The sequence below is a fragment of the Bombina bombina genome, chromosome 6, assembly GCF_027579735.1.
Source record: "Bombina bombina isolate aBomBom1 chromosome 6, aBomBom1.pri, whole genome shotgun sequence".
Taxonomy (NCBI): Eukaryota; Metazoa; Chordata; class Amphibia; order Anura; family Bombinatoridae; genus Bombina; species Bombina bombina.
Window position 1 is genome coordinate 328,831,451 of NC_069504.1, and position 26,524 is coordinate 328,857,974.

Below are 26,524 nucleotides of genomic sequence, written 5' to 3' on the forward strand. Positions count from 1 at the left end.
TACTATGTCCGCCACCCGCTTGGGTATAGGAAAAGTGACGGGGGACACCGGAACCTCTAGGAACCTGTCCATCTTGCATAATTTCTCTGGAATGACCAAATTGTCACAATCATCCAGAGTAGATAACACCTCCTTAAGCAGTGCGCGGAGATGTTCTAATTTAAATTTAAATGTCACAACATCAGGTTCAGCTTGATGAGAAATTTTTCCTGAATCTGAAATTTCTCCCTCAGACAAAACCTCCCTCATGGCCCCTTCAGATTGGTGTGAGGGTATGACAGAACAATTATCATCAGCGTCCTCTTGCTCTTCAGTGTTTAAAACAGAGCAATCACGCTTTCTCTGATAAGTAGGCATTTTGGATAAAAGATTTGCTATGGAGTTATCCATTACAGCCGTTAATTGTTGCATGGTAATAAGTATTGGCGCACTAGATGTACTAGGGGCCACCTGCATGGGCAAAACTGGTGTAGACACAGTAGGAGATGATGTAGTATCATGTTTACTCCCCTCATTTGAGGAATCATCTTGGGCAATATCATTATTTGCGGCAGTACTGTCCTTACTTTGTTTGGACGCTATGGCACAATTATAACATAAATTTAAATGGGGAGACACATTGGCTTTCATACATATAGAACATAGCTTATCTGAAGGTATAGACATGTTAAACAGGCTTAAACTTGTCAACAATGCACAAAAAACGTTTTAAAATAAAACCGTTACTGTCACTTTAAATTTCAAACAGAAAACACTTTATTACTGAATATGTGAAAAAGTATGAAGGAATTGTTCAAAAATTACCAAATTTCAGAGCTTTAACCCTTAAAATAACGGAACCGGAGCCGTTTTTCAATTTAACCCCTATACAGTCCCAGATACAGTCTTTGCTAAGACCCAACCAAGCCCTGAGGGGAATACGATACCAAATGACGCCTTCTAAAAGCTTTTTCAGAGATTCTTAGATCCACACACATGCATCTGCATGCCCTGTTCTCAAAAAACAACTGCGCATTAATGGCGCGAAAATGAGGCTCAGTCTATGACTAGAAAGGCCCCCTGACTGAAAAAGGTGTCCAATACAGTGCCTGCCGTTTTATAAACGTTCCCCAAGATTATAAATGTCAATTGTTAGCCTAAATTTGAATAATATGCACAAATAAAGCAATCGATTTAGCCCATAAAAATGTCTACCAGTTTTTTAGCCCATAATAAGCCCTATATTCTGTTTGTTTTTGAATAAGAAAATGGCTTACCGGTCCCCATGAGGGGAAATGACAGCCTTCCAGCATTACACAGTCTTGTTAGAAATATGGCTAGTCATACCTTAAGCAGAAAAGTCTGCTAACTGTTTCCCCCAACTGAAGTTACTTCATCTCAACAGTCCTATGTGGAAACAGCAACGGATTTTAGTTACTGTCTGCTAAAATCATCTTCCTCTTACAAACAGAAATCTTCATCCTTTTCTGTTTCAGAGTAAATAGTACATACCAGCACTATTTTAAAATAACAAACACTTGATAGAAGAATAAAAACTACATTTAAACACCAAAAAACTCTTAACCATCTCCGTGGAGATGTTGCCTGTGCAACGGCAAAGAGAATGACTGGGGTGGGCGGAGCCTAGGAGGGATCATGTGACCAGCTTTGCTGGGACTCTTTGCCATTTCCTGTTGGGGAAGAGAATATCCCACAAGTAAGGATGACGCCGTGGACCGGACACACCAATGTTGGAGAAATAATATGTGAAGAACACTAGAATGTGATATATTTGTAACTACTTTTAGGTTTAACACTGTAGGTTTAATGCGGTGTCAGGTTAATGAGCAATAGCTTTTTTTAAAGTCTATAGGGAGAAGTTTACGTGGTTATGATATCCAAAGTCCAGAAATTAGCGTGCATCAGGTTTCGCTCACACGCTAACTTTTTACTTTCAACTTGCTAACCCGCCCAACATTAAAAGTTTACTTTTATCTGTGTTAACGCGAGAGGAAAAAAAATATTTAGCCCGTCACTTGTAATCTGGCCCACAATCTTTTCTTTCCCTGTGGCCTGCTTTATGTGATAATCTCATATATATGTGTCTCAAATTTAGTGGAGCATGGAATAACAGCCAAAACAATAATAAAAAATTTGGCAGGTCCTAAATCAAGTATTGCTCTTGTAGTGTAAAAATGGAAGATATTAGATGTGAAATGCATGTATTATGTGACGCTACTGTGTTCATTTGATTAATTTGTACCTTACACTGTATATATTTGCCCCCACGTACGCAAACATTAACTTGGGATGGTGGGAGAAGGAAATTGTGTTTCATGACAATATGAGCAAGTACACAGATCATCTTGTACTATGGTTACGGTATATAAATGATATTTACATTTTTTCAAAGTGATAGAAATCTATTCCTTGAATTCATGGAAATCTTGAACACAAATCACCTTAACCTTAAATTGACCTTTAACTTTGATTATCATACTAACGAGTTCCTTGATCTTAAAATAAGTAGAGACAGTTTTGGAAAGATACAATCAGATTTATACAGAATAATAACGGCAAATAACTCAATCCTACATTATACTAGTTCTCAGCATCATAATACTAAAAAAGTAAAACCAGTGGGAGAATTCCTACGCTTAAGGAGGAACTGCTCTGATATGGATACATTTAGATTGAGAGCAAAAGCGTTAAGACTGAGACTGAAAGAGAGAGGACACCCAGCAAAAATACTTAGGAAAGCATATCAAAGGGCCATCTACACTGAAAGAGATAATCTCCTGATCACTAAACCTAAAAAAGATTCAGGCCAAGAACCTGTCAGATTTGTAAGCACCTAAAATGTGCCATAGAGAAATTATTAATATTCTTAATAAACATATGTGTTTCCTTAAGTCTAATGACAAAATATCAGAGTTGGAGGAGATCAAAAACCTTACGGGACAAACTCGTTTCCAGCCACTTGTCCAGAAGGAAGTCAGTGAGAAGAGATGGTCTCAAGGGCACATACCCTTGTGGTACATGTTCCTTCTGTACATATAGAAAAAAATTGTGACAGAACCGGAGACATTTACAACTGGAAAAATGTATATAAATGACTTCTTCACATGCAGATCAAAGAATGCAATCTATTATATTGAATATTCATGTTCAAAAAGATATGTTGGCATGTCCTCACGCGAGCTGTAAACTTGCATAGGGGAACATATCTGTAACATCAGAAATGCTGAAAAGGACAAGGAAAAGGATAAAAAAAACTGACATCTTTAGTCATCAGGGAAAACCGGATCTTAATTGCTGGATTCTCCAGAAGGTCTTTCTGGGAATCAGAAGGGGAGATCTCCAAATGGTGCTATTCAGAGCAGAAAGCAAGTGGATTTTCCAACTAAACACTTTGATCCCTAATGGCCTTAATGAACAAATTATATATAGTTCATTCTTGTAGTATGCTATCATTAATATGGAGTATATCACATCTTTGGTAGAGGAGTGAATAATACGGTCAATAAAATTCTATCCATGTCGGTAGCCCTTTTTAAAATCATGAGGGATACATCATACAGAATTTGAACTGACACACAGATTTGCTGTGATTGTGATTAAGTATCCTCCTCTAAAAGGTGACCCCAGTGACCCAATATTTATATTGATATTTTTGGGCCACTGGAGAGCATTAACCAATCATAAGTGCATCACTCACTCAGATGTTCTGAAAAATTAGGACTTAAATAGTAGTGCTTACTTTTTGGATAAGGTTTCTTCATACAAAGAAAACAATCCCCCTATAAACTTTTCTGAACTCTAAATATGCAAAAAAAAAAAAAAAAGCAATAGTTATGAAGGACATTTCTTCTTTTTTCTTTTTATGTGTCATTTTGCATAAGAAATTAGCAATATGCACTATGCGGAATGGTAATAAAAACTCTATTTCGGAGTATGAGTATCTTGTTTTAGGAAGGAAGAATACTAATTATGTAAGCACTAAGTGGGTACCTTCTACACTGTGATTGTTTATTGAGAATACGATCATAAGAATAAAACCTGCTGTAGTTCTGAACTATCAGGCAGATTATGTTATCTGTTTATTTCCTAATGCCTCATGTGCTCATATATGCATGAATACCTTGGAGACTCAAAAGAAAGAAATAATGAGCGGATCACATGCTTAATTTATTATAAACACTGCATCAGAAAGAAGAGTATATGTATATTCTTATTACATTTGTCCAACACTTTCCCTTTTAGTCTCTAATAAACTTACCTAACATCATAGAAGTAAAGTTTGAATCATTTTTATAGTAGTTAGACTGATTGATATGGTATGGGGGTGAGTTACATAGGGAATTGATCTTTTGGCGGTTAATAAATATTTACTAACTAGTCTACCTAGTTAAAATAAATACAAACTTAGCTGTGAAATAAAATTAACACCTAAGCTACCTACAATGTAACTATTAGTTATATTGTAGCTAGCTTAGAGTTTATTTTACAGGTAAGTAAGTATTTATTTTTAAATAGGAATTATTTAGTTATTAATAGTAAGTTTTATTTAGAATTATTTAAATTATATTAAAGTTAGGGGTGTTAGGGTTAGGGTTACGTTAGGGTTAGGTTTAGGGGTTAATATATTTATTTAGTGTTAGTGATGTGGGAGGCTAGAGTTTTAGGGGTTATTAACTTTAGTATAGTGGCGGTGGCGGCGACGTTGGGGGCGGCAGATTAGGGGTTAATAAGTGTAGTTAGGCTGGGGCGGCAGATTAGGGGTTTATAAATTTATGTAGGTGGTGGCAACGTTGGGGGCGGCAGATTAGGGGTTAATACATTTATGTAGGTGTCGGCGATGTCGGGGGCAGCAGATTAGGGATGTTTAGACTCAGGGTTTATGTTAGGGTGTTAGGTGTACACATACATTATTTTTTCCCCATAGACTTTAATGGGGATGCGTTACGGAGCTTTACGCTCTGTTATTGCAGGTGTTAGGTTTTTTTTTGCCAGCTCTCCCCATTGAAGTCTATGGGGAAATCGTGCACGAGCACGTAAAAGCAGCTCAAAGCAGCACTGGTATTTGTGTGCGGTATGGAGCTCAGCGCTGCCATATTGCCCACAAACGCTGTTTTTTTGCAAACCTGTAATAGCAGCGCTATTAAAGGTGAACGGTGGAAATAACTTGCAAGTTAGTAGCGAGCCAACCATAACGCAAAACTCTTAATCTGGCTGTTTGTTTGCAATTATTTGTTTCATATTACGATCTCAAAGTGTTTAATGTACCTGTAAACTACAGAGAATATTTTATTTACCTGTTGGGAAACAAACTGCCTCAGAATTTCCTTTTGTATGAATAAAACTTTTAGATGATCGCAGATTTCGGGCATCACCTAAAACAGATAATATACAAATATAAAAAGTGTAAAAATGCTTTTCTTAGCTTATAAAAATATATATTTGGGATAAATGGTCTATGAATGGGCAGAACTTTCCACTGAGACAAAATATTTTTAATGTCACACTTTAAAGTCAATTCATAAAATATCACTATCAAAAAATTGCATAAGAAATCAGTAATCTTCCCAAATATTAAAACCTACATAGTTACATGTGTGATGCATTTTTATTTAAAAATTAGAGCTCAAATTAAAAGAACTTTAGCTTTTTAATGAGTGAATGCGCTATTTCTAATTGTAGTTTCTTTGTTGTTGTTACAAACCAATTTCAAAAGCAATTACTGGAAATTAACATCTTGGCTACCAAATGGGCAAATTGGTTCTATCTACATCTTTTTTGAAGAATCTATTTCTAGGAGCTCAGCTATTATTATTAATAATCAAACACCCTACCTTGCAATAAATTCAGAAGTTTGACTGACACACGATGTTGAGTTAGAATTAGCTCAAGCTGCAAATCCATCATCATCATGGTATTTGCAAGTGATTTAGACGAGTTCTTTTGTTCCCCATCTGTGTCCTTTAAATGTTGCTTCCTCTCACTCAGCTGTAAATATAATACAAGTGGGCAGAGAAAGGATTAGCGTTAATTTATGTTATGTTTATTTAGTTTGTCATAATCTTTACAAACATTACATTAGAGGTTTATTTAGGAATTTGGAAGTATTTATTCAGTAAGCAAATTATTTCAGCAATGCACGCTGCTTTTTTTTAATTTGTCTTAACAAGGATGAATAAAGTTGGACATTTAACAAAATTAATGCATAAAACATTTGTGAAATATGCAAAAAACAAAAGAAAGCTGCATAGTGCTGAGAAAACCTCACCCATGAACTGTAGTGGTCGACCACTGATGTTTCATCTCCAGTAGCACATGATGAGCGAGCAAGAGACATTCCTTTTATTGCCTTTTCTAAAATTTGATATGCAAACATCAGCTGTGTGACTGGGTTTTTCTGAAATAAAAACAAAAACTCACTTTTAAACTCCAAAATTTTCACAGCGCCTTATGTAAAATTGTAATACGCAGTAATAAACGTTTACACATTATACATTTGCATTAACAATAAAACACTGTGGGCTAGATTACAAGTGGCGCACTATTGTTAGTGTGGGTTATGATGAACTTGTGTGCGTATTACAAGTTGAAATTAAACACGTTAGCTCGAGCACAAAACAAATTTAGAATGCGCCAGGTTTGCGCAAGTGGAGACCAAGAATAATGTGTAAGAGTTAAAAGAAAATATGCACCAAACACAAAATAAACACTAAAGATACACTATCTGATAAAAAAATATTTATATAAATATTAATAAACAATGTCTATAAGGGTTATAAGGTATATGGTATATGACAAGGTATTTGAATGGAAAGGGCAAATATATATTTAAAAAAAAAAAAAAAAAGAACATTTTCGATGTGAAGAACATTGGAATATAAAATATGCATAACTACATTTTAGTTTAGCCCTGTAGGTCTAACGTGATGCTGGATTAGCATGGGTGCGATGTGAGATTTTTTTTTAAAGCGGGCTATATTAAAGTCTATGGGGGAAAAAGTCAACAAAGTTGCGATATCTGAACTCCTGAAGTTAGCGCACATCGGGTTTTGCTCACGTGCAATCATTTTACTTTTAACTTATAACCCGCTCTTGTTAAAAGTTTAATTTCAACGGTGTTTGCACACAAGCGAAAGCGCTAAATAGCTTGTAATCTAGCCCTATATGTATAAACTTAATAATAATATAAATGTATTCTCTTCCCTAAAAATTGAAGTTTTTTCTTCAGATGCCAGCAAGCTGAGGCAGGAATCGTCAGGGACAATGACAGGGTTTGACAGACAAACAGACACCCACAAATGATGGCCCTGCTACACTGGTATAATTGAGTTGCACAATCATTAAGACAACTGGCAGGCCAGCTATGCACTGACTAAAAATAAGGACACTCATGTCTCATTTTTGCTAGTACAGAGATTGTCAACCAGGTTGTCATAAGGATTTCACTATAATACAAGTAAATTAGTAAAGTAGGTACAATATGTTAAAAGCAACTTAACATCAAATATTCTCTTTCAACAAATCACTAAATTAGTTTTAGCCCAGTTAAGTCTGTAATGATTAAATACTTTAATATTTTTCCCACACACCCCTCTCTCTCTCACACATACACACTTCTCTCTCTCACTCTCACACACACACTCCCCCCCTGTCTTTCACACACACTCTGCCTCTATCACACAGTATGGAAGGCACTATGACTGTTTAAAAGGCACTTGTTTTAATGCTGATCTTGTGTTGGTGGGGGTTAATGTGAAACTGCAGACATTGAACATGTACAGTACACCTCTAATAATGTTAGAATTATTATGACTAAGAACAGACTTTGTAACAAATACTGAGCAGCTAATTTTAGTACAGACATCTAGAAAATCTGACAAGTTAGCAGAACGTTTGCTCCATATCCATGCTGTAGCCAGATAATGAATACCCTGGACCCTCTTAGTGAAACTACAGACTGTCCCCAAACTATATTACCCCACCTACATCACAAACTACTCTGGCCACAGAACAAAACAAACAACAAAACACACATCTCTTTTCTTTAACAAACCTCTAAAAAGACTAAGGGCTATAGTCCAAGGGTATTTGTGATCCCTCCCCACCTCTACCAAACCCCACCCCATCAATGCCCTATGGCCAACCCATCACACAGAAATACACAAACGCAAACTCACACAGAGAAACATAAACATACGCACAGAAACACATACACATACACACACAAACTTACAATAGATCTGCAAAGCTTTGTTTTGGAAATCCGCCCTCTACCCCAAGAAGCCCATACACTAAGGAATAAGTATAGAGTACATTTTATTGAACTCATTACATACAATAACCAGGTCTGAGTGGAGCGCTTGGTAAAGCCGTTTGTAAATCTACCCTGGTAAAGCACCTGTAGAACTAGGATTCTTGGTTGAAAGGGAAATATTGAATAGAAAGTAGCAGCACCAGTCGGTAAACTTTAATATCCTTTTATTTGAGACATCACATAGAACAAATATAATGTTTCGGTCAGCACCTGACCTTAATCATATTGAAAGGGAAAGATTGCCATGAAACACAAATTGTTAGTCAAATTCAAAGACCCATCTACAAATTGCAAGCATAGAATAACACTAAACAGGTAACAAACAAGTATAGATAAAAACAAAAACAAATACTGGGGCATGATCTGGAGAGGCACAAAGTAAGTTACACAATTCCTCAAAATCTCACAAGTCTCCAACACCAGCTAACAGACAGAACATACAATTTTATTTAATGTTGCTTATGGCTCCCAGATTAATGAAAGAAAAACAAACTACAGCAATCCTTGGACATTTTCTGCCAAAGAAGCATTACAGATGTGGTGCCAGAAATTAATCTGGTATCTCACCTACACTATTGTCATAGATACGAGCAGCTTTTCTAACCGTGTGTCTTTACAAATTGGACATATCCAATACTAATAATTAATAGAAAATGTAATCATCACAGAGTTGTATTGCTAGTTTGGAACTAGACCTAGCCACTGTTTTTTTGTGTGTAAGAAATATTCAGAACTTAGTCATTATTGTATACCCCTACACAAAAGATTACACAGAAACACACACTCACTCAAAAACACAAATATTTACAAATGGAAACACAAACACACACACAGAAACACAAACACTCACGGAAACACACACACACAGAAACACACAAACACACTGACACAAACAGAGAAACACAAACTCACACTCAGAAACACACAAACACTTTCACACACAGACACACACATAAACATGAACACACTGATACACACAAACACAATCTGCAAAGTTTTGCATTGGAATTCTGCCCATAACATTCATTTTTGTGTGAGTGTATATTATTGTTATACACACATAAACTAATGGTATATACTTATGTAAATAAGGTTTAATAAACATACTTTTATTGGGCAAAATAAAATTACCAACAAACTGCCATAATAAAATAATCAACATAAAGGGGCATATGTATCAAGCTCCGAATGGAGCTTGATGCCCCGTGTTTCTGGCGAGCTTGCAGGCTCGCCAGAAACAGCAGTTATGAAGCAGCGGTCACAAATCACAATCTTGTGAGCTGCTGGTGCAATGCTGAATACGGCAAGCGTATTGCTCACCGTATTCAGCGAGGTCTGTCGGACCTGATCCGCACTGTCGAATCAGGTCCGACAGACCTTGATAACTAGAGGCCAAAGTGTGGAAAATTTTAATTTGGGCTTGCAGTATTGTGATTATAAAAATCAGCAGAGAACTTACACTGTCAATATCAATGTCAAAAAAGTAAGCATTGCATCTCAGTATAAGTAATACAAACCAAACAAACAACATTTAAAAATGAAATATATATTGTGTACAAAACATTGATTTAACAATTTGGTTAACATTCAGAGGTAACCAAGAGGTTTAATTGCTACTACATTACACACTCACAGCAATTATAACTCCACAATAGAAATAATTTCTTTTTATAGTTTACTGATAGTAATATAATGAAATGTCACAGTGTATGTGCACAAAACTAAGCACATGTGCAACAAGTGCCAGGCTTTCTATGTGTTAATAATTTTGTTTTGTAACTCCTCCTATGGCCTTTGCACCCAGGCTTGTCTGGGGTTAACTGCTTGAGTCCCTGAAGCAGTGCAGCTGTCTGAGTGCTGGTACGCACCCAGGGTTGTGGGTGTGTACCCAGTCTGGTTTAAAAGTGAAGTCCATTTCTGTGTTTTGTATGTGTCTAGGGAAATTACAAAGGACCCATGCCACCAGTGTGTAGCTGTAGGTTAGGGACCCAGGGAGGGAGAGACCGGTTCTGGGCCTATCACCATTGGTCAAATGCTGTAACTAATTCTTCCATTTTGCTATTAATCAAGCTGTGTGCTTGCAAAAGAGTGCCAGACTTTATATGTGTTATATATATATATATATATTACACACACACACACACACACACATACACTTACCGGTCACTTTATTAGGTACACCTTGCTAGTACCGGGTTGGACCCCCTGTTGCCTTCAGAAATGCCGTAATTTTTTGTGGCATAGATTCAACAAGGTGTTGGAAACATTCCTCAGAGATTTTGGTCCATATTGACATGATAGCATCACGCAGTTGCAGCAGATTTGTTGGCTGCACATCCATGATGCAAATCTCCCATTCCACCACATCCCAAAGGTGCTCCATTCGATTGAGATCTTGTTACTAAGTAGGCCATTGGAGTACAGTGAACTCTTTATCATGTTCAAGAAACCAGTTTAAGAAGATTTGAGCTTTGTGACATGGTGCATTATCCTGCTAGAAGTAGCCATCAGAAGATGGGTACACTGTAGTCATAAAGAGATGGACATGGTCAACAACAATACTCAGGTAGGTTGTGGGGTTTAAACAATGCTAAATTGGTACTAAGGGGCTCAAAGTGTTCCAAGAAAATATCCCCCACACAATTACACTACCACCACCAGCCTGAACCATTAAAATAAGGCAGGATGAATCCATGCTTTCATGTTGTTTACGCCAAATTCTGACCCTACTATCTGAATGTCGCAGTTGAAATCGAGACTCATCAGACCAGGCAACCTTTTTCCAATCTTCTATTGTCTAATTTTGGTGAGCCTGTGTGAATTGTAGCCTCAGTTTCCTGTTTGTAGCTGACAGGAGTGGCAACTGGTGTGGTCTTCTGCTGCTGTAGCCCATCTGCTTCAAGGTTCGACGTGTTGTGCATTCAAAGATGGTATTCTGCATACCTTGGTTGTAACGAGTGGTTATTTGAGTTACCGTTGCCTTTCTTTCATCTCGAACCAGTCTGCCCATTCTCCTCTGACATCAACAGGGCATTTTCGTCCACACAACTGCAGCTTACTGTATATTTTCTCTTTTTCTGACCATTCTCTGTAAACCCTAAAGATGGTTGTGAGTAAAAATCCCAGTAGATCAGCAGTTTTTTAAATACTCAGACCAGCCCGTCTGGCCCCAACAACCATGTCAAAGTCACTAAAAATCCCCTTTCTTCCCCATTCTGATGCTTGGTTTGAACTTCAGCAAGTCATCTTCACCATGTCTAGATGCCTAAATGCATTCAATTCAATGTGATTGGCTGATTAGCAATTAAAAAGGTGTACCTAATAAAGTGGCTGGTGAGTGTGTATGTTTTTAAATATAAATATATATATATATATAAATAAATATATATATATATATATATATATATATATATATATATATATATATATATATATATATACACACACAGTTGTATGCAAAAGTTTAGGCACCCCTGACAATTTACATGATTTTCATTTTTTTAATAATTTGGTGTTTTGATCAACAATTTCATTTTGATCTATCGAATAACTGAAGGATACAGTAATATTTCAGTAGTGAAATGAGGTTTATTGGATTAACAGAAAATGTGCAATATGCATCCAAACGAAATTAGACAGGTGCATACATTTGGGCAGCCCAACAGAAATATTACATCAATATTTAGTATAGCCTCCTTTAGCAGAAATAACAGCCTCTACACACATATATACAGTAGATAGATAGGCAAGATAGATAAATTGATCAATCAATAGATATAGGTACATATATAGAAATGCTGCTCTATATTTAAATAATTAAATTAATACATTGGTAATGATTTTATTTTTATTTAGTTTAGGGTCTCATTTACATTCTTATATTCCTGTGATAAAGTCCCCAATTATCCTATTAGGCTCATGTAAGCAAACTGACAACCTTAGGATGTGATTATATTCTACTTACTAAATAATTGAACCAAAGACTGTAAGATTTTAAAAGTTAGCACTAACAAAAAGTATTTAAAATTGTATTTCAAAATAAGTGGAAAATGTTGTATAGATGGTAATTGATTTGATAATATATACATCTATGCATTGGATCCTAGCATAGATAAATATTTTAAAGTAGTCACCCATACATCTTTTAAATCTTTCCTTTGCATTATGTATTATACTAACAGAATGTCAGGATTGTTTTTGCTCGTTTGTCCCTTTTTGGTCAAAATTATATTTCAGGTTTCCTCTTAGTGTTGCATAAACAACAATATGCTGTATATCTGTATGTTCAGAATGATCTATTTCATAGCAGGTAATTTACCTACCTTTAAGAGTGCATGCCTATTAGAATTTTGCATTTGAGTAGATGAATCCACATTTCCTTTTTGAAGTGATTTATCTGGAAAAAAAAATGTAAGTAAGAGGTATGTAGTGTGCTTATCTCAATATGTTTATTGTGGAATAACAAATTATTTAGCCAAAAGACTCAAATATAGAACTAACCAATATAAATCTGTGGCATTTATAATCCAGTAAATAACCTAACTGACTACAACTTGTGGTTTAGTCCAGTGTTTCTCAACTCCAGTCCTCAGGACCCTTAACAGGCCACATAGTCATTAAATCTTAACTAGAGCACAGGTGAAATCATCATCTGAAGGGTGAGAGCAGGTTAGTAACCATGGTTACTGATCAGCTGATTATTTCACCTGTGCTCTAGCTAAGATATGACTATGTGGCCTGTAATGGGTCCTGAGGAATGGAGTTGAGAAACACTGCTTTAGTCAATATGATTTAAGGAGGTATTTGGGTTCTTAGTGAAGATAAGCTAATGACCAAAAAATTGTAAACCTCATAACCGAAATAGGTACTTAGTTTTACAGCTCTCCAACACACGCTTGTAAACCTTAGGCACAAGTGCATTTAGAACTTATATATGAAAATAACCAGGGGCAAGATTACATATGCGGCGTCGCCCGCAAAAGCCGGCGATGACGGTTTTCACGCGGTTTTGGTATCACATATACCGTATATAAATGTGGCGCGTATATTTCCCCCGTCGCCCGCAATTTTTATTACTATAAGCTAACATAGAACCGCATCGCAAATCGGTATCACATATTCAGCGCAAGGACTTACGCAGCGAAAATTGAGAAATTTTACTCCATTTTCACATTGCCACACATAGGCAGGTGCAGCAAGCCTTACGCTGAAAATGTGAGCATGGTAACTCCCGTAACTGCCTATAAATATTAACACCTAACGCATGTGCAATATCTATCTACCTGTCAACCCCCAACCCCCACCGCAATAACGAATATATTAACCCACATCGCAATAAACCTAATAAATGTATTAACCCCTAATCTGCCATTAACCCACATCGCAATAAACCTAATAAAACTATTAACCCCTAATCTGCCAAAACCACACAACACAATATTCCTAATAAATCTATTAACCCCTAATCCATCAAACCCCCACAACGCAAATAACTAATTCAATTACTAAGCCCCCTAAACTAACACCTCCTAAAGTAACAAAAACGTGTAACATTACATAAAATAATAAACCAAATTATCAAAAATAAAAAATTAAACCTAATCGCTATGAAAATAAAAAAACCTCCCCAAAATAAAAACACCCCCTAATCTAATACTAAACTACCAATAGCCCTTAAAAGGGCCTTTTGTAGGGCATTGCCCTAAAGTTAAACAGCTCTTTTACCTTAAAAAATATTAAGTCTCCCCTCTAACAGTAAAACCCCCCACCCACCAAACCCCCCAAAATAAAAAAAGCTAACACTAAAAAATCCTAAACTACCCATTGCCCCTAAAGGGTCATTTGTATGGGCATTGCCCTTAGAAGGGCATTCAGCTCTTTTACTGCCCTTAAAAGGGCAATCGGCTCTTTTAAGAGTGCCCAATAAATCCCTGTTGGGAAAAAAAAGGAGTAACACAAGGTGTAGAGGTGCCTGAGGTTTAAACAAAAATAACTGTCTTGAAATAAAGAGCAGGGCCGTGGACTCACCATATCCAGAAAGAAAGAAATGTATCAGTTAAGCATAAATGTTGTTCTCTTTCCTAAGATATGGTAAACCCACGGCTTCATCATTTACTGTTGGGAATCAATACCCAAGCTAGAGGACACAGATGAATAGGGAGGGACAAGACAGGCAAACCTAAACAGAAGGCACCACCGCTTGAAGAACCTTTCTCCCAAAAGAAGAAAGTATCAAATTTGGAAAAAGTATGTAGAGAAGAACAAGTTGCAGCCTTGCAAATCTGTTTTACAGAAGCTTCATTTTTGAAAGCCCAAGAAAAGGAAACAGCTCTCGTGGAATGAGCCGTAATTCTCTCAGGAGGCTGCTGTCCAGCAGTCTCATAAGCCAAACGAATTATACTTTTCAACCAGAGAGAAAGAGAAGAAGCAGTAGCTTTCTGACATCTACGTTTCCCAGAGAAACAGACAAACAGGGCAGAAGACCAGCGAAAATCCTTAGTCACCTGCAGATAGAATTTAAGAGCCTTCACAACATCCAAGTTGTGCAACAGACGTTCCTTATGAGAGGAAGGATTAGGACATAGTGAAGGAACAACAATTTCCTGATTAATATTTCTATCCGAAACAACTTTGGGAAGGAAACCTAACTTAGTACGAAGAACCGCCTTATCGGCATGAAAGATAAGATAAGGCGAATCACACTGCAAAGCTGAGAGTTCTGATACTCTCTGAACAGAAGAGATAGCAATAAGAAACAAAACCTTCCAAGATAATAACTTAATATCTTAATCATATTAATAATTAATATGCAATGGCTCAAATGGAGCCTGCTGTAAAACTTTAAGAACAAGGTTATGGCTCCAAGGAGGAGCAACAGATTAAACACAGGCCTGATTCTGACCAAGGCCTGACAAAAAGATTGCACACCCGGCACATCCGCCATGCAGAAATCTGACCCTTCAGGGTACTGACTGATAAACCCTTCTCCAAACCTTCCTGGAGAAAGGACAAAATCCTAGGAATCCTGACCTTACTCCAAGAGTAGTCCTTAGATTCACACCAATAAAAATATTTACGCCATCTTATGGTAAATCTTTCTAGTAACAGGCTTGCGAGCCTGAATCATGGTCTCAATGACCAACTCAGAAAAACCACACTTAGACAGAACTAAGCGTTCAATCTCTAAGCCGTCAGCTTCAGGGAAATGAGATTTGGATGAAAGAAGGGACCTTGTCCTTCCTTAGAGGCATTTTCCACGGTGGGAGAGATGACATCTCCACTAGGTCTGCATACCAGATTCTGCGAGGCCCCGCAGGGGCTATTAGAATCACAGATGCTCTCCCCTGTTTGATACGAGCAATAACTCGTAGAAGGAGAGCAAACAGAGGAAACCAGTATGCTAGCCTGAAATCCCAAGGGACCGCCAGAGCATCTATCAGAGCGGCCTGTGGATCTCTTGACCTTGAAACGTACCTTGGAAGCTTGGCATTCTGCCGAGACGCCATCAGATCCAATTCCGGCAACCCCCATTTGAGGGTTAAGCTGGAGAACACCTTCGGATGGAGTTCTCACTCCCCAGGATGAAAGGTTTGTCTGCTCAGGAAATCCGCTTCCAAGTTATCCACTCCTGGAATGTGGATGGCAGACAGACAGCAATTGTGAGCTTCCGCCCACTGGATAATCCGAGCCACCTCCCTCATGGCTAAGGAACGCCGAGTTCCTCCCTGGTGGTTGATGTAAGCCACTGAGGTTATGTTGTCCGACTGGAACCTGACAAACCGGCTAAGGACAACTGAGGCCAAGCCATCAGAGCATTGCAAATCGCTCTCAACTCCAAGATGTTGATGGAGAGAGCAGACTCCTCCCAAGTCCAAAGGCCCTGTGCCTTTAACGAGTCCCAGACTGCTCCCCAGCCCCGCAGGCTGGCGTCCGTGGTCACAATCTCCCAGGAAGGTCTCCGAAAGCATGTGCCCCGAGACAGATGTTCCTGAGAAAGCCACCACAGAAGAGAGTCTCTTGTCGACTAGTCTAGATCTATCCTCTGGGACAAATCCGCATGATCCTCGTTCCATTGTTTGAGCATACACAACTGCAGAGCTCTCAAATGGAAACGAGCAAAGGGAATGATGTCCATGGAAGCCACCATCAGACCTATTACCTCCTTACATTGAGCCACTGATGGTTGAACAGTAGACTGTAGAGAGAGGCAGGAGGAAAGAATATTGGCTCTTCTGACCTCAGTCAGAAAACTTTTCATTGAAAGGGAATGTATTAAAGTCCCCAAGAAAACTACCCTTGTAGCTGGAACAAGGGAGCTCTTGTCCAGATTCAATTTCCATCCCTGGGAACAAAGAAGACAACAAGATCTCCATGTGAGATTTTGCTTGTTGAAAAGAACCAAAAGATCGTCCAGGTAAAGCGCCACTACAATTCCCCAGGACCGAATCACTGCCAAGAGAGTCCCCAGAACCTTTGAGAAAATTCTGGGAGCTGTGGCAAGGCCAACCGGAAGAGCCACAAATTGGAAGTGTTTGTCCAGAAATTTGTGATGAGCCCTGTGAATGGGAACATGAAGGTACGCATCCTTTAGTTCTATGGTCGTCATGAATTGACCCTCTTGCACCAGAGGAAGAATGGAACGGATAGTTTCCATCTTGAAGGGCAGTACTCTGAGAAACTTGTTCAGGCACTTCAGGTCTAAAATAGGGTGGAAATTCCCTATTTCTTGGGAACTACGAACAGATTGCAATAGAAACCTAGGCCCTGTTCCTGTACTGGAACTGGAGCTATCACTCCCAGGACAGAAAGGTCTCGTACACATTTAAATAATGCCTCTCTCTTTATCTGGTCTACAGATAATCTTGAAAGCTGGAACCTGCCCCTGGGAGGAAAAGTCTTGAATTCTAATTTGTAACCCTGGGATACTATGTCCACAGCCCAAGGATCCAGGACATTTCGTATCCATGCTTGAGAAAACTGAGAAAGTCTGCCCCCCACTTGATCCGATCCCGTATCGGGGGCAAACCCTTCATGCCGATTTAGAGTCAGCTGCGGGCTTCTTAGATTGCTTCCACTTGTGCCAAGACTGACTTGGCTTCCAAGAAGACTTGGCCTGTTCCTGCTTGGAAGAGGAGGGGGAAGACTTTCCTTTGAAGTTAGGAAAGAAACGACAATTACTCTGACGTCCTCTATCTTTATGAGTAACAGTCATCTCAATACAAGAGGAACAAAATGGCATGGGTGGTTCAACTTGGGCATCCAAACAAATACGGCACCTGTCCATAGGAGCAGGATCCTCCATGATATAATCAGAAATTACAAAAAGGAAAAAATTTTTTTTTTTAAATTACTGTACCTTTAAATATTTAGATTGTACTACAGCTTTAAGAAAAAGATTAGCTATTCAATCTGTGTCTCAAAAAAATAATTTTCACACCAGAGGTTAACGTATATGTGATTAATGCACCTCTACACCCCGGCGATACCGCTGAGGTGCCTACCTACCTCTCTCCGTAACTTCTGACACCAAAACTTCACATCCTCCTTGCACTGAAAGCAAAGAGAATGACTGGGGTTTGTGGGTAGGGGAGTGATAATTTTGTGGTGCTCTTTGCCTCCTCCTGGCTGGCCAGGAGTGATATTCCCAACAGTAAATTATGAAGCCGTGGACTCAACATATCTTAGGAAAGAAATAGGGGTTTTGATGTGTCGGGTTCATTTTTGGGAGGCATGTTAGACTTTTACGGGAGATTTAACATTTTTTTTTATTTTCCTAAGCGTCTGCAGTTTTTGTAACGTGCCTTAAGTCACTGGCGACTCCAGAAATTTGTATTTAGGCACATTTCTTAACATCGCTAGTTTATCCGACTTACGGCACTTTATGAACTGCCGGCGCTGTATATGTGATTCCCAGATGTGCGAGGTGAAATTACAGGCGACACGGGTTTCAGCAGTTATGCTGAAGCCTGCGCCGCATATGTAATATCGCCCCCGTTGTGAATTATGAACTGCTGGCGCCGTATATGTGATTCTCCGATGTGCAAGGGAAAATTACGGACGACGCGGGTTTCAGAAGTTACGCTGAAGCCTGAGCCGCATATGTAATCTCGCCCCAGGTGTGAATTATGAACTGCTGGCGCCGTATATGTGATTCTCCGATGTGCGAGGGGAAATTATGGACGACGCAGGTTTCAGCAGTTACGCTGAAGCCTGCAGCGCATATGTAATCTCGCCCCAGGTGTGAATTATGAACTGCTGGCGCCGTATATGTGATTCCCCGATGTGCAAGGGGAAATTACGGGTGACACGGGTTTCAGCAGTTACGCTGAAGCCTGCGCCGCATATGTAATCTCGCCCCAGGTGTGAATTTAAAGTTTAGACCAACCAAATTGTCTGTTTTTAACATTACCTATATTAAAATGGGTTTGATATCTCAGTAAGGACTGTTTGAATAAAAAAAAGACTAAATAGGCACTCTTCCACAGAGACACAATGATGAATCATTTCTTTAGTTAAGATGAGTAGGAACGACGATGAGTAATGTACACATTTTTCTTACATAAGAATCAATGAAGGGCTGGACATTGACGTATGAAGGAAACTGAAACTATGCCCAAGATGATCTAGAGAGGCTTGAAAGAGCCATTGGATCATTGACATCCTTAAAATCTGTACAAAGTAAGGGTTTATAAACAGCTAACTATTATGTATCAGAGAATATAATTAATCTTTTCAGTCATATAAATTAAGACTGATGAAAGGCAAAACCAAATTACAGTTCATAGATATTTAAAAATTAGTATGAATTTTAAAATAAAATAGAATGCAAAATAAAAGTGGACACAATACAAAACATGTATCCTAAGAAAACCTTAAACATATATTCATACAAACTATATTCTAATTGTACCATTATATTTTTAGAATTCAGCTGATGAATTTATCCTCTACAGGACCATTATGGAGTAATAAAATGTTATTATCAGTGATAGTAGATGAACATCAACAATAAAATTATGCAAATGCTTATATCAAATTGGATTAATCAATATAGTATTTGTATCTGGATTTTCATAACAGATTCTGATCAAACATGTCCCTTTATACTGGTGTATGCTTCACAGTGGTGACTTTTTTCTGTTCTTTGGCTCTGACACCATGTGCCTCAACATTTGGCTGACATATTATAATGGGTTTATGATTTTCTCTATGACCACAGCAATTAGCGTGGGAAACATCATTGTAATGGTGATTTTATGTTGCTGTGATACATCCAAAGATTATGACAGCATCAATAAGAAATGTTATTCTGACTAACATTTAAGACACTCATTCTCTTTTTTTTCAAAATTCTAATGGTTACATTTTAGCCCTGAAACAATTAAGGGTAATTAGAAAATATTAATAAATGAAAAGATTTTAAGTAATACTCAAATAATGACCAAACTGGATGGTCAAACGTTAATTACTGCTACACATCAAGACACAAATTATATATTTAATGAACTACAATTATTTTAAGCTATTTTACTTGCTTAATGTATACCTTGAGAATAGAACTTTGTGTTGTGAAAACTGTCATTCTATGGAGTTGATGATCAAAAACTCATGGTATGAAAGAAATTACACTTCACATTCAAAAAACTTTGCATAGTTAGATAAACAGCTTTCAAGGTAAAATTTCCTTTAGATATAAATACCTCTGAAGCTTGAAATCTGTACATCCCAAAAACACAAAATCATCATCTACATTGTAAATTATCTGATTTTATAATAAAAAACAGAATTTATGCTTACCTGATAAATTACTTTCTCCAACGGTGTGTCCGGTCCACGGCGTCATCCTTACTTGTGGGATATTCTCTTCCCCAACAGGAAATGGCAAAGAGCCCAGCAAAGCTGGTCACATGATCCCTCCTAGGCTCCGCCTTCCCCAGTCATTCGACCGACGTAAAGGAGGAATATGCATAGGAGAAATCATATGATACCGTGGTGACTGTAGTTAGAGAAAATAATTCATCAGACCTGATTAAAAAACCAGGGCGGGCCGTGGACCGGACACACCGCTGGAGAAAGTAATTTATCAGGTAAGCATAAATTCTGTTTTCTCCAACATAGGTGTGTCCGGTCCATGGCGTCATCCTTACTTGTGGGAACCAATACCAAAGCTTTAGGACACGGATGATGGGAGGGAGCAAATCAGGTCACCTAGATGGAAGGCACCACGGCTTGCAAAACCTTTCTCCCAAAAATAGCCTCCGAAGAAGCAAAAGTATCAAATTTGTAAAATTTGGTAAAAGTGTGCAGTGAAGACCAAGTCGCTGCCTTACATATCTGATCAACAGAAGCCTCGTTCTTGAAGGCCCATGTGGAAGCCACAGCCCTAGTGGAGTGAGCTGTGATTCTTTCAGGAGGCTGCCGTCCGGCAGTCTCATAAGCCAATCGGATGATGCTTTTAAGCCAAAAAGAGAGAGAGGTAGAAGTTGCTTTTTGACCTCTCCTTTTACCAGAATAAACAACAAACAAAGAAGATGTTTGTCTGAAATCCTTTGTAGCCTCTAAATAGAATTTTAGAGCACGAACGACATCCAAATTGTGTAACAAACGTTCCTTCTTTGAAACTGGATTCGGACACAAAGAAGGCACAACTATCTCCTGGTTAATATTTTTGTTAGAAACAACTTTCGGAAGAAAACCAGGTTTAGTACGCAAAACCACCTTATCTGCATGGAACACCAGATAAGGATGAGAACACTGCAGAGCAGATAACTCTGAAACTCTTCTAGCAGAAGAAATTGCAACCAAAAACAAAACTTTCCAAGATAATAACTTAATATCTACGGAATGTAAGGGTTCAAACGGAACCCCTTGAAGAACTGAAAGAACTAAATTGAGACTCCAAGGAGGAGTCAAAGGTTTGTAAACAGGCTTGATTCTAACCAGAGCCTGAACAAAGGCTTGAACATCTGGCACAGCCGCCAGCTTTTTGTGAAGTAAAACAGATAAAGCAGAAATCTGTCCCTTCAAGGAACTTGCAGATAATCCTTTCTCCAAACCCTCTTGTAGAAAGGAGAGAATCTTAGGAATTTTAATCTTATTCCATGGGAATCCTTTAGATTCGCACCAACAGATATATTTTTTCCAAATTTTATGGTAAATTTTTCTAGTTACAGGCTTTCTAGCCTGAACAAGAGTATCAATGACAGAATCTGAGAACCCACGCTTTGATAAAATCAAGCGTTCAATCTCCAAGCAGTCAGTTGGAGTGAGGCCAGATTTGGATGTTCGAACGGACCTTGAACAAGAAGGTCCTGTCTCAAAGGTAGCTTCCATGGTGGAGCCGATGACATATTCACCAGGTCTGCATACCAAGTCCTGCGTGGCCACGCAGGAGCTATCAAGATCACCAAAGCCCTCTCCTGATTGATCCTGGCTACCAGCCTGGGAATGAGAGGAAACGGTGGGAATACATAAGCTAGGTTGAAGGTCCAGGGCGCTACTAGTGCATCTACTAGAGTCGCCTTGGGATCCCTGGATCTGGACCCGTAGCAAGGAACCTTGAAGTTCTGACGAGACGCCATCAGATCCATGTCTGGAATGCCCCATAATTGAGTTATTTGGGCAAAGATTTCCGGATGGAGTTCCCACTCCCCCGGATGAAATGTCTGACGACTCAGAAAATCCGCTTCCCAATTTTCCACTCCTGGGATGTGGATTGCAGACAAGTGGCAGGAGTGATTCTCCGCCCATTGAATTATTTTGGTCACTTCTTCCATCGCCAGGGAACTCCTTGTTCCCCCCTGATGGTTGATATATGCAACAGTCGTCATGTTGTCTGATTGAAACCTTATGAATTTGGCCTTTGCTAGTTGAGGCCAAGCCTTGAGAGCATTGAATATCGCTCTCAGTTCCAGAATGTTTATCGGGAGAATAGATTCTTCCCGAGACCATAGACCCTGAGCTTTCAGGGGTTCCCAGACCGCGCCCCAGCCCACCAGACTGGCGTCGGTCGTGACAATGACCCACTCTGGTCTGCGGAAGCTCATTCCCTGTGACAGGTTGTCCAGGGTCAGCCACCAACGGAGTGAATCTCTGGTCCTCTGATCTACTTGGATCGTCGGAGACAAGTCTGTATAATCCCCATTCCACTGTCTGAGCATGCACAGTTGTAATGGTCTTAGATGAATTCGCGCAAACGGAACTATGTCCATTGCCGCAACCATCAAACCTATTACTTCCATGCACTGCGCTATGGAAGGAAGAAGAACAGAATGAAGTACTTGACAAGAGCTTAGAAGTTTTGATTTTCTGGCCTCTGTCAGAAAAATCTTCATTTCTAAGGAATCTATTATTGTTCCCAAGAAGGGAACTCTTGTTGACGGGAATAGAGAACTTTTTTCTACGTTCACTTTCCACCCGTGAGATCTGAGAAAGGCTAGGACAATGTCCGTATGAGCCTTTGATTGTGACAGAGACGACGCTTGAATCAGTATGTCGTCCAAGTAAGGTACTACTGCAATGCCCCTTGGCCTTAGCACCGCTAGAAGGGACCCTAGTACCTTTGTGAAAATTCTTGGAGCAGTGGCTAATCCGAATGGAAGTGCCACAAACTGGTAATGCTTGTCCAGAAAGGCGAACCTTAGGAACCGATGATGTTCCTTGTGGATAGGAATATGTAGATACGCATCCTTTAAATCCACCGTGGTCATGAATTGACCTTCCTGGATGGTAGGAAGAATTGTCCGAATGGTTTCCATTTTGAACGATGGAACCCTGAGAAATTTGTTTAGGATCTTGAGATCCAAAATCGGTCTGAATGTTCCCTCTTTTTTGGGAACTATGAACAGATTGGAGTAAAACCCCATCCCTTGTTCTCCTAATGGAACAGGATGAATCACTCCCATTTTTAACAGGTCTTCTACACAATGTAAGAATGCCTGTCTTTTTATTTGGTCTGAAGACAATTGAGACCTGTGGAACCTTCCCCTTGGGGGTAGTTCCTTGAATTCCAGAAGATAACCTTGAGAAACTATTTCTAGCGCCCAAGGATCCTGAACATCTCTTGCCCAAGCCTGAGCGAAGAGAGAGAGTCTGCCCCCCACCAGATCCGGTCCCGGATCGGGGGCCAACATCTCATGCTGTCTTAGTAGCGGTAGCAGGCTTCTTGGCCTGCTTACCTTTGTTCCAGCCTTGCATCGGTCTCCAGGCTGGCTTGGTTTGAGAAGTATTACCCTCTTGCTTAGAGGTTGTAGAATTTGAGGCTGGTCCGTTTCTGCGAAAGGGACGAAAATTTGGTTTATTTTTAGCCTTAAAAGACCTATCCTGAGGAAGGGCGTGGCCCTTTCCCCCAGTGATGTCTGAAATAATCTCTTTCAAGTCAGGGCCAAACAGCGTCTTCCCCTTGAAAGGGATGTTAAGTAATTTGTTCTTGGAGGACACATCCACTGACCAAGACTTTAGCCAAAGCGCTCTACGCGCCACAATAGCAAAACCTGAATTTTTCGCCGCTAATCTAGCTAATTGCAAAGTGGCGTCTAAGGTAAAAGAGTTAGCCAATTTAAGTGCGTGAACTCTGCCCATAACCTCCTCATAAGAAGATTCTTTATCGAGCGACTTTTCTAGTTCTTCGAACCAGAAACACGCTGCTGTAGCGACAGGAACAATGCATGAAATTGGTTGTAAAAGGTAACCTTGCTGAACAAACATCTTTTTAAGCAAACCCTCTAATTTTTTATCCATAGGATCTTTGAAAGCACAACTATCTTCTATAGGGATAGTAGTGCGTTTGTTTAGAGTAGAAACCGCCCCCTCGACCTTGGGGACTGTCTGCCATAAGTCCTTCCTGGGGTCGACCATAGGAAATAATTTCTTAAAAATAGGGGGAGGGACAAAAGGTATGCCGGGCCTTTCCCATTCTTTATTTACAATGTCCGCCACCCGCTTGGGTATAGGAAAAGCTTCGGGGGGCTCCGGAACCTCTAGGAACTTGTCCATCTTACATAGTTTCTCTGGAATCACCAAATTGTCACAATCATCCAGAGTAGATAACACCTCCTTAAGCAAAGTGCGGAGATGTTCCAATTTAAATTTGAATGTAATAACATCAGTTTCAGCTTGTTGAGAAATTTTTCCTGAATCTGAAATTTCTCCCTCAGACAAAACCTCCCTGGCCCCTTCAGACTGGTGTAAGGGCGTGTCAGAACCATTATCATTAGCGTCCTCATGCTCTTCAGTATCTAAAACAGAGCAGTCGCGCTTTCGCTGATAAGTGGGCATTTTGGCTAAAATGTTTTTAATAGAATTATCCATTACAGCCGTTAATTGTTGCATAGTAAGGAGGATTGGCGCACTAGATGAACTAGGGGCCTCCTGAGTGGGCAAGACTTGGGTAGACATAGAAGGAGATGATGCAGTACCATGCTTACTCCCCTCACTTAAGGAATCATTTTGGGCCACATTATTATCAGAGTCATCATTGTCCCTACTCTGTTTATCACATTCATCACATATATTTAAATGGAGAGGAACCTTGGCTTCCGAACATACAGAACATCGTCTATCTGATTGTTCAGACATGTGAAATAAATGTGATAACAAAAATCATAAAAGGAAAACCAAATAAAGTTCTGAATCAAGGATATGTCTGTGTCCTCTGGATGAGTTTTTCAGCTTGTTAGCATTCCTCAGTGAGATCCCATAAAAAAGGAAACAGAAAATTGCAACATAGTGTGAATCTGTAATGGCACTTTGAGGAAGTAGTTGTTTTGTAACAAATGACTACTCACATTTGTTGGAGCTTTCCACTAAGCTCAAGGATATGCGCACTCCCACTTTATACTGATGGGAAAACAGTACACTAGGCAAAACTTGGATACAAATTTATTTTAAAATATATAAAAGCGTCACATAAGCCTTGATAACACCACAATGTAAGGGTACAAAATCAGATATGCTGTAACAAATGCTTCAAATCGCCAAACTTGCAAAGAGGTAAATGGATCAGCAGGAGTGTGACCGCTGAAACCAAAACCTTTTTTGAAGCATTTGTTACAGCATATCTGCTTTTGTACCCTTACATTGTGGTGTTATCAAGGCTTATGTGACGCTTTTATATATTTTAAAAACAGAATTTATGCTTACCTGATAAATTACTTTCTCCAACGGTGTGTCCGGTCCACGGCGTCATCCTTACTTGTGGGATATTCTCTTCCCCAACAGGAAATGGCAAAGAGCCCAGCAAAGCTGGTCACATGATCCCTCCTAGGCTCCGCCTTCCCCAGTCATTCAACCGACGTAAAGGAGGAATATGTATAGGAGAAATCATATGATACCGTGGTGACTGTAGTTAGAGAAAATAATTCATCAGACCTGATTAAAAAACCAGGGCGGGCCGTGGACCGGACACACCGTTGGAGAAAGTAATTTATCAGGTAAGCATAAATTCTGTTTTCTCCAACATAGGTGTGTCCGGTCCACGGCGTCATCCTTACTTGTGGGAACCAATACCAAAGCTTTAGGACACGGATGATGGGAGGGAGCAAATCAGGTCACCTAGATGGAAGGCACCACGGCTTGCAAAACCTTTCTCCCAAAAATAGCCTCCGAAGAAGCAAAAGTATCAAATTTGTAAAATTTGGTAAAAGTGTGCAGTGAAGACCAAGTCGCTGCCTTACATATCTGATCAACAGAAGCCTCGTTCTTGAAGGCCCAAGTGGAAGCCACAGCCCTAGTGGAGTGAGCTGTGATTCTTTCAGGAGGCTGCCGTCCGGCAGTCTCATAAGCCAATCGGATGATGCTTTTAAGCCAAAAAGAGAGAGAGGTAGAAGTTGCTTTTTGACCTCTCCTTTTACCAGAATAAACAACAAACAAGGAAGATGTTTGTCTGAAATCCTTTGTAGCCTCTAAATAGAATTTTAGAGCACGAACTACATCCAAATTGTGCAACAAACGTTCCTTCTTTGAAACTGGATTCGGACACAAAGAAGGCACAACTATCTCCTGGTTAATATTTTTGTTAGAAACAACTTTTCGGAAGAAAACCAGGTTTAGTACGCAAAACCACCTTATCTGCATGGAAAACCAGATAAGGAGGAGAACACTGCAGAGCAGATAACTCTGAAACTCTTCTTGCAGAAGAAATTGCAACCAAAAACAAAACTTTCCAAGATAATAACTTCATATCTACGGAATGTAAGGGTTCAAACGGAACCCCCT

At 39.3% G+C, this 26,524-nt stretch overlaps 1 protein-coding gene across 1 annotated transcript in view; it reads right to left on the bottom strand.

The window, feature by feature from the left end:
* The window catches only part of CFAP54 (cilia and flagella associated protein 54), a 901,430-nt gene that overhangs the window by 689,775 nt on the left and 185,131 nt on the right, over positions 1 to 26,524 (bottom strand). The window contains exons 16-19 of the mRNA XM_053719246.1: positions 12,634 to 12,707; positions 6,266 to 6,394; positions 5,832 to 5,985; positions 5,295 to 5,372 (exon numbers count right to left, since the gene is read on the bottom strand). Coding sequence (XP_053575221.1) covers positions 5,295 to 5,372; positions 5,832 to 5,985; positions 6,266 to 6,394; positions 12,634 to 12,707 — 435 coding nt within the window. The remainder of the gene's footprint in view (positions 1 to 5,294; positions 5,373 to 5,831; positions 5,986 to 6,265; positions 6,395 to 12,633; positions 12,708 to 26,524) is intronic.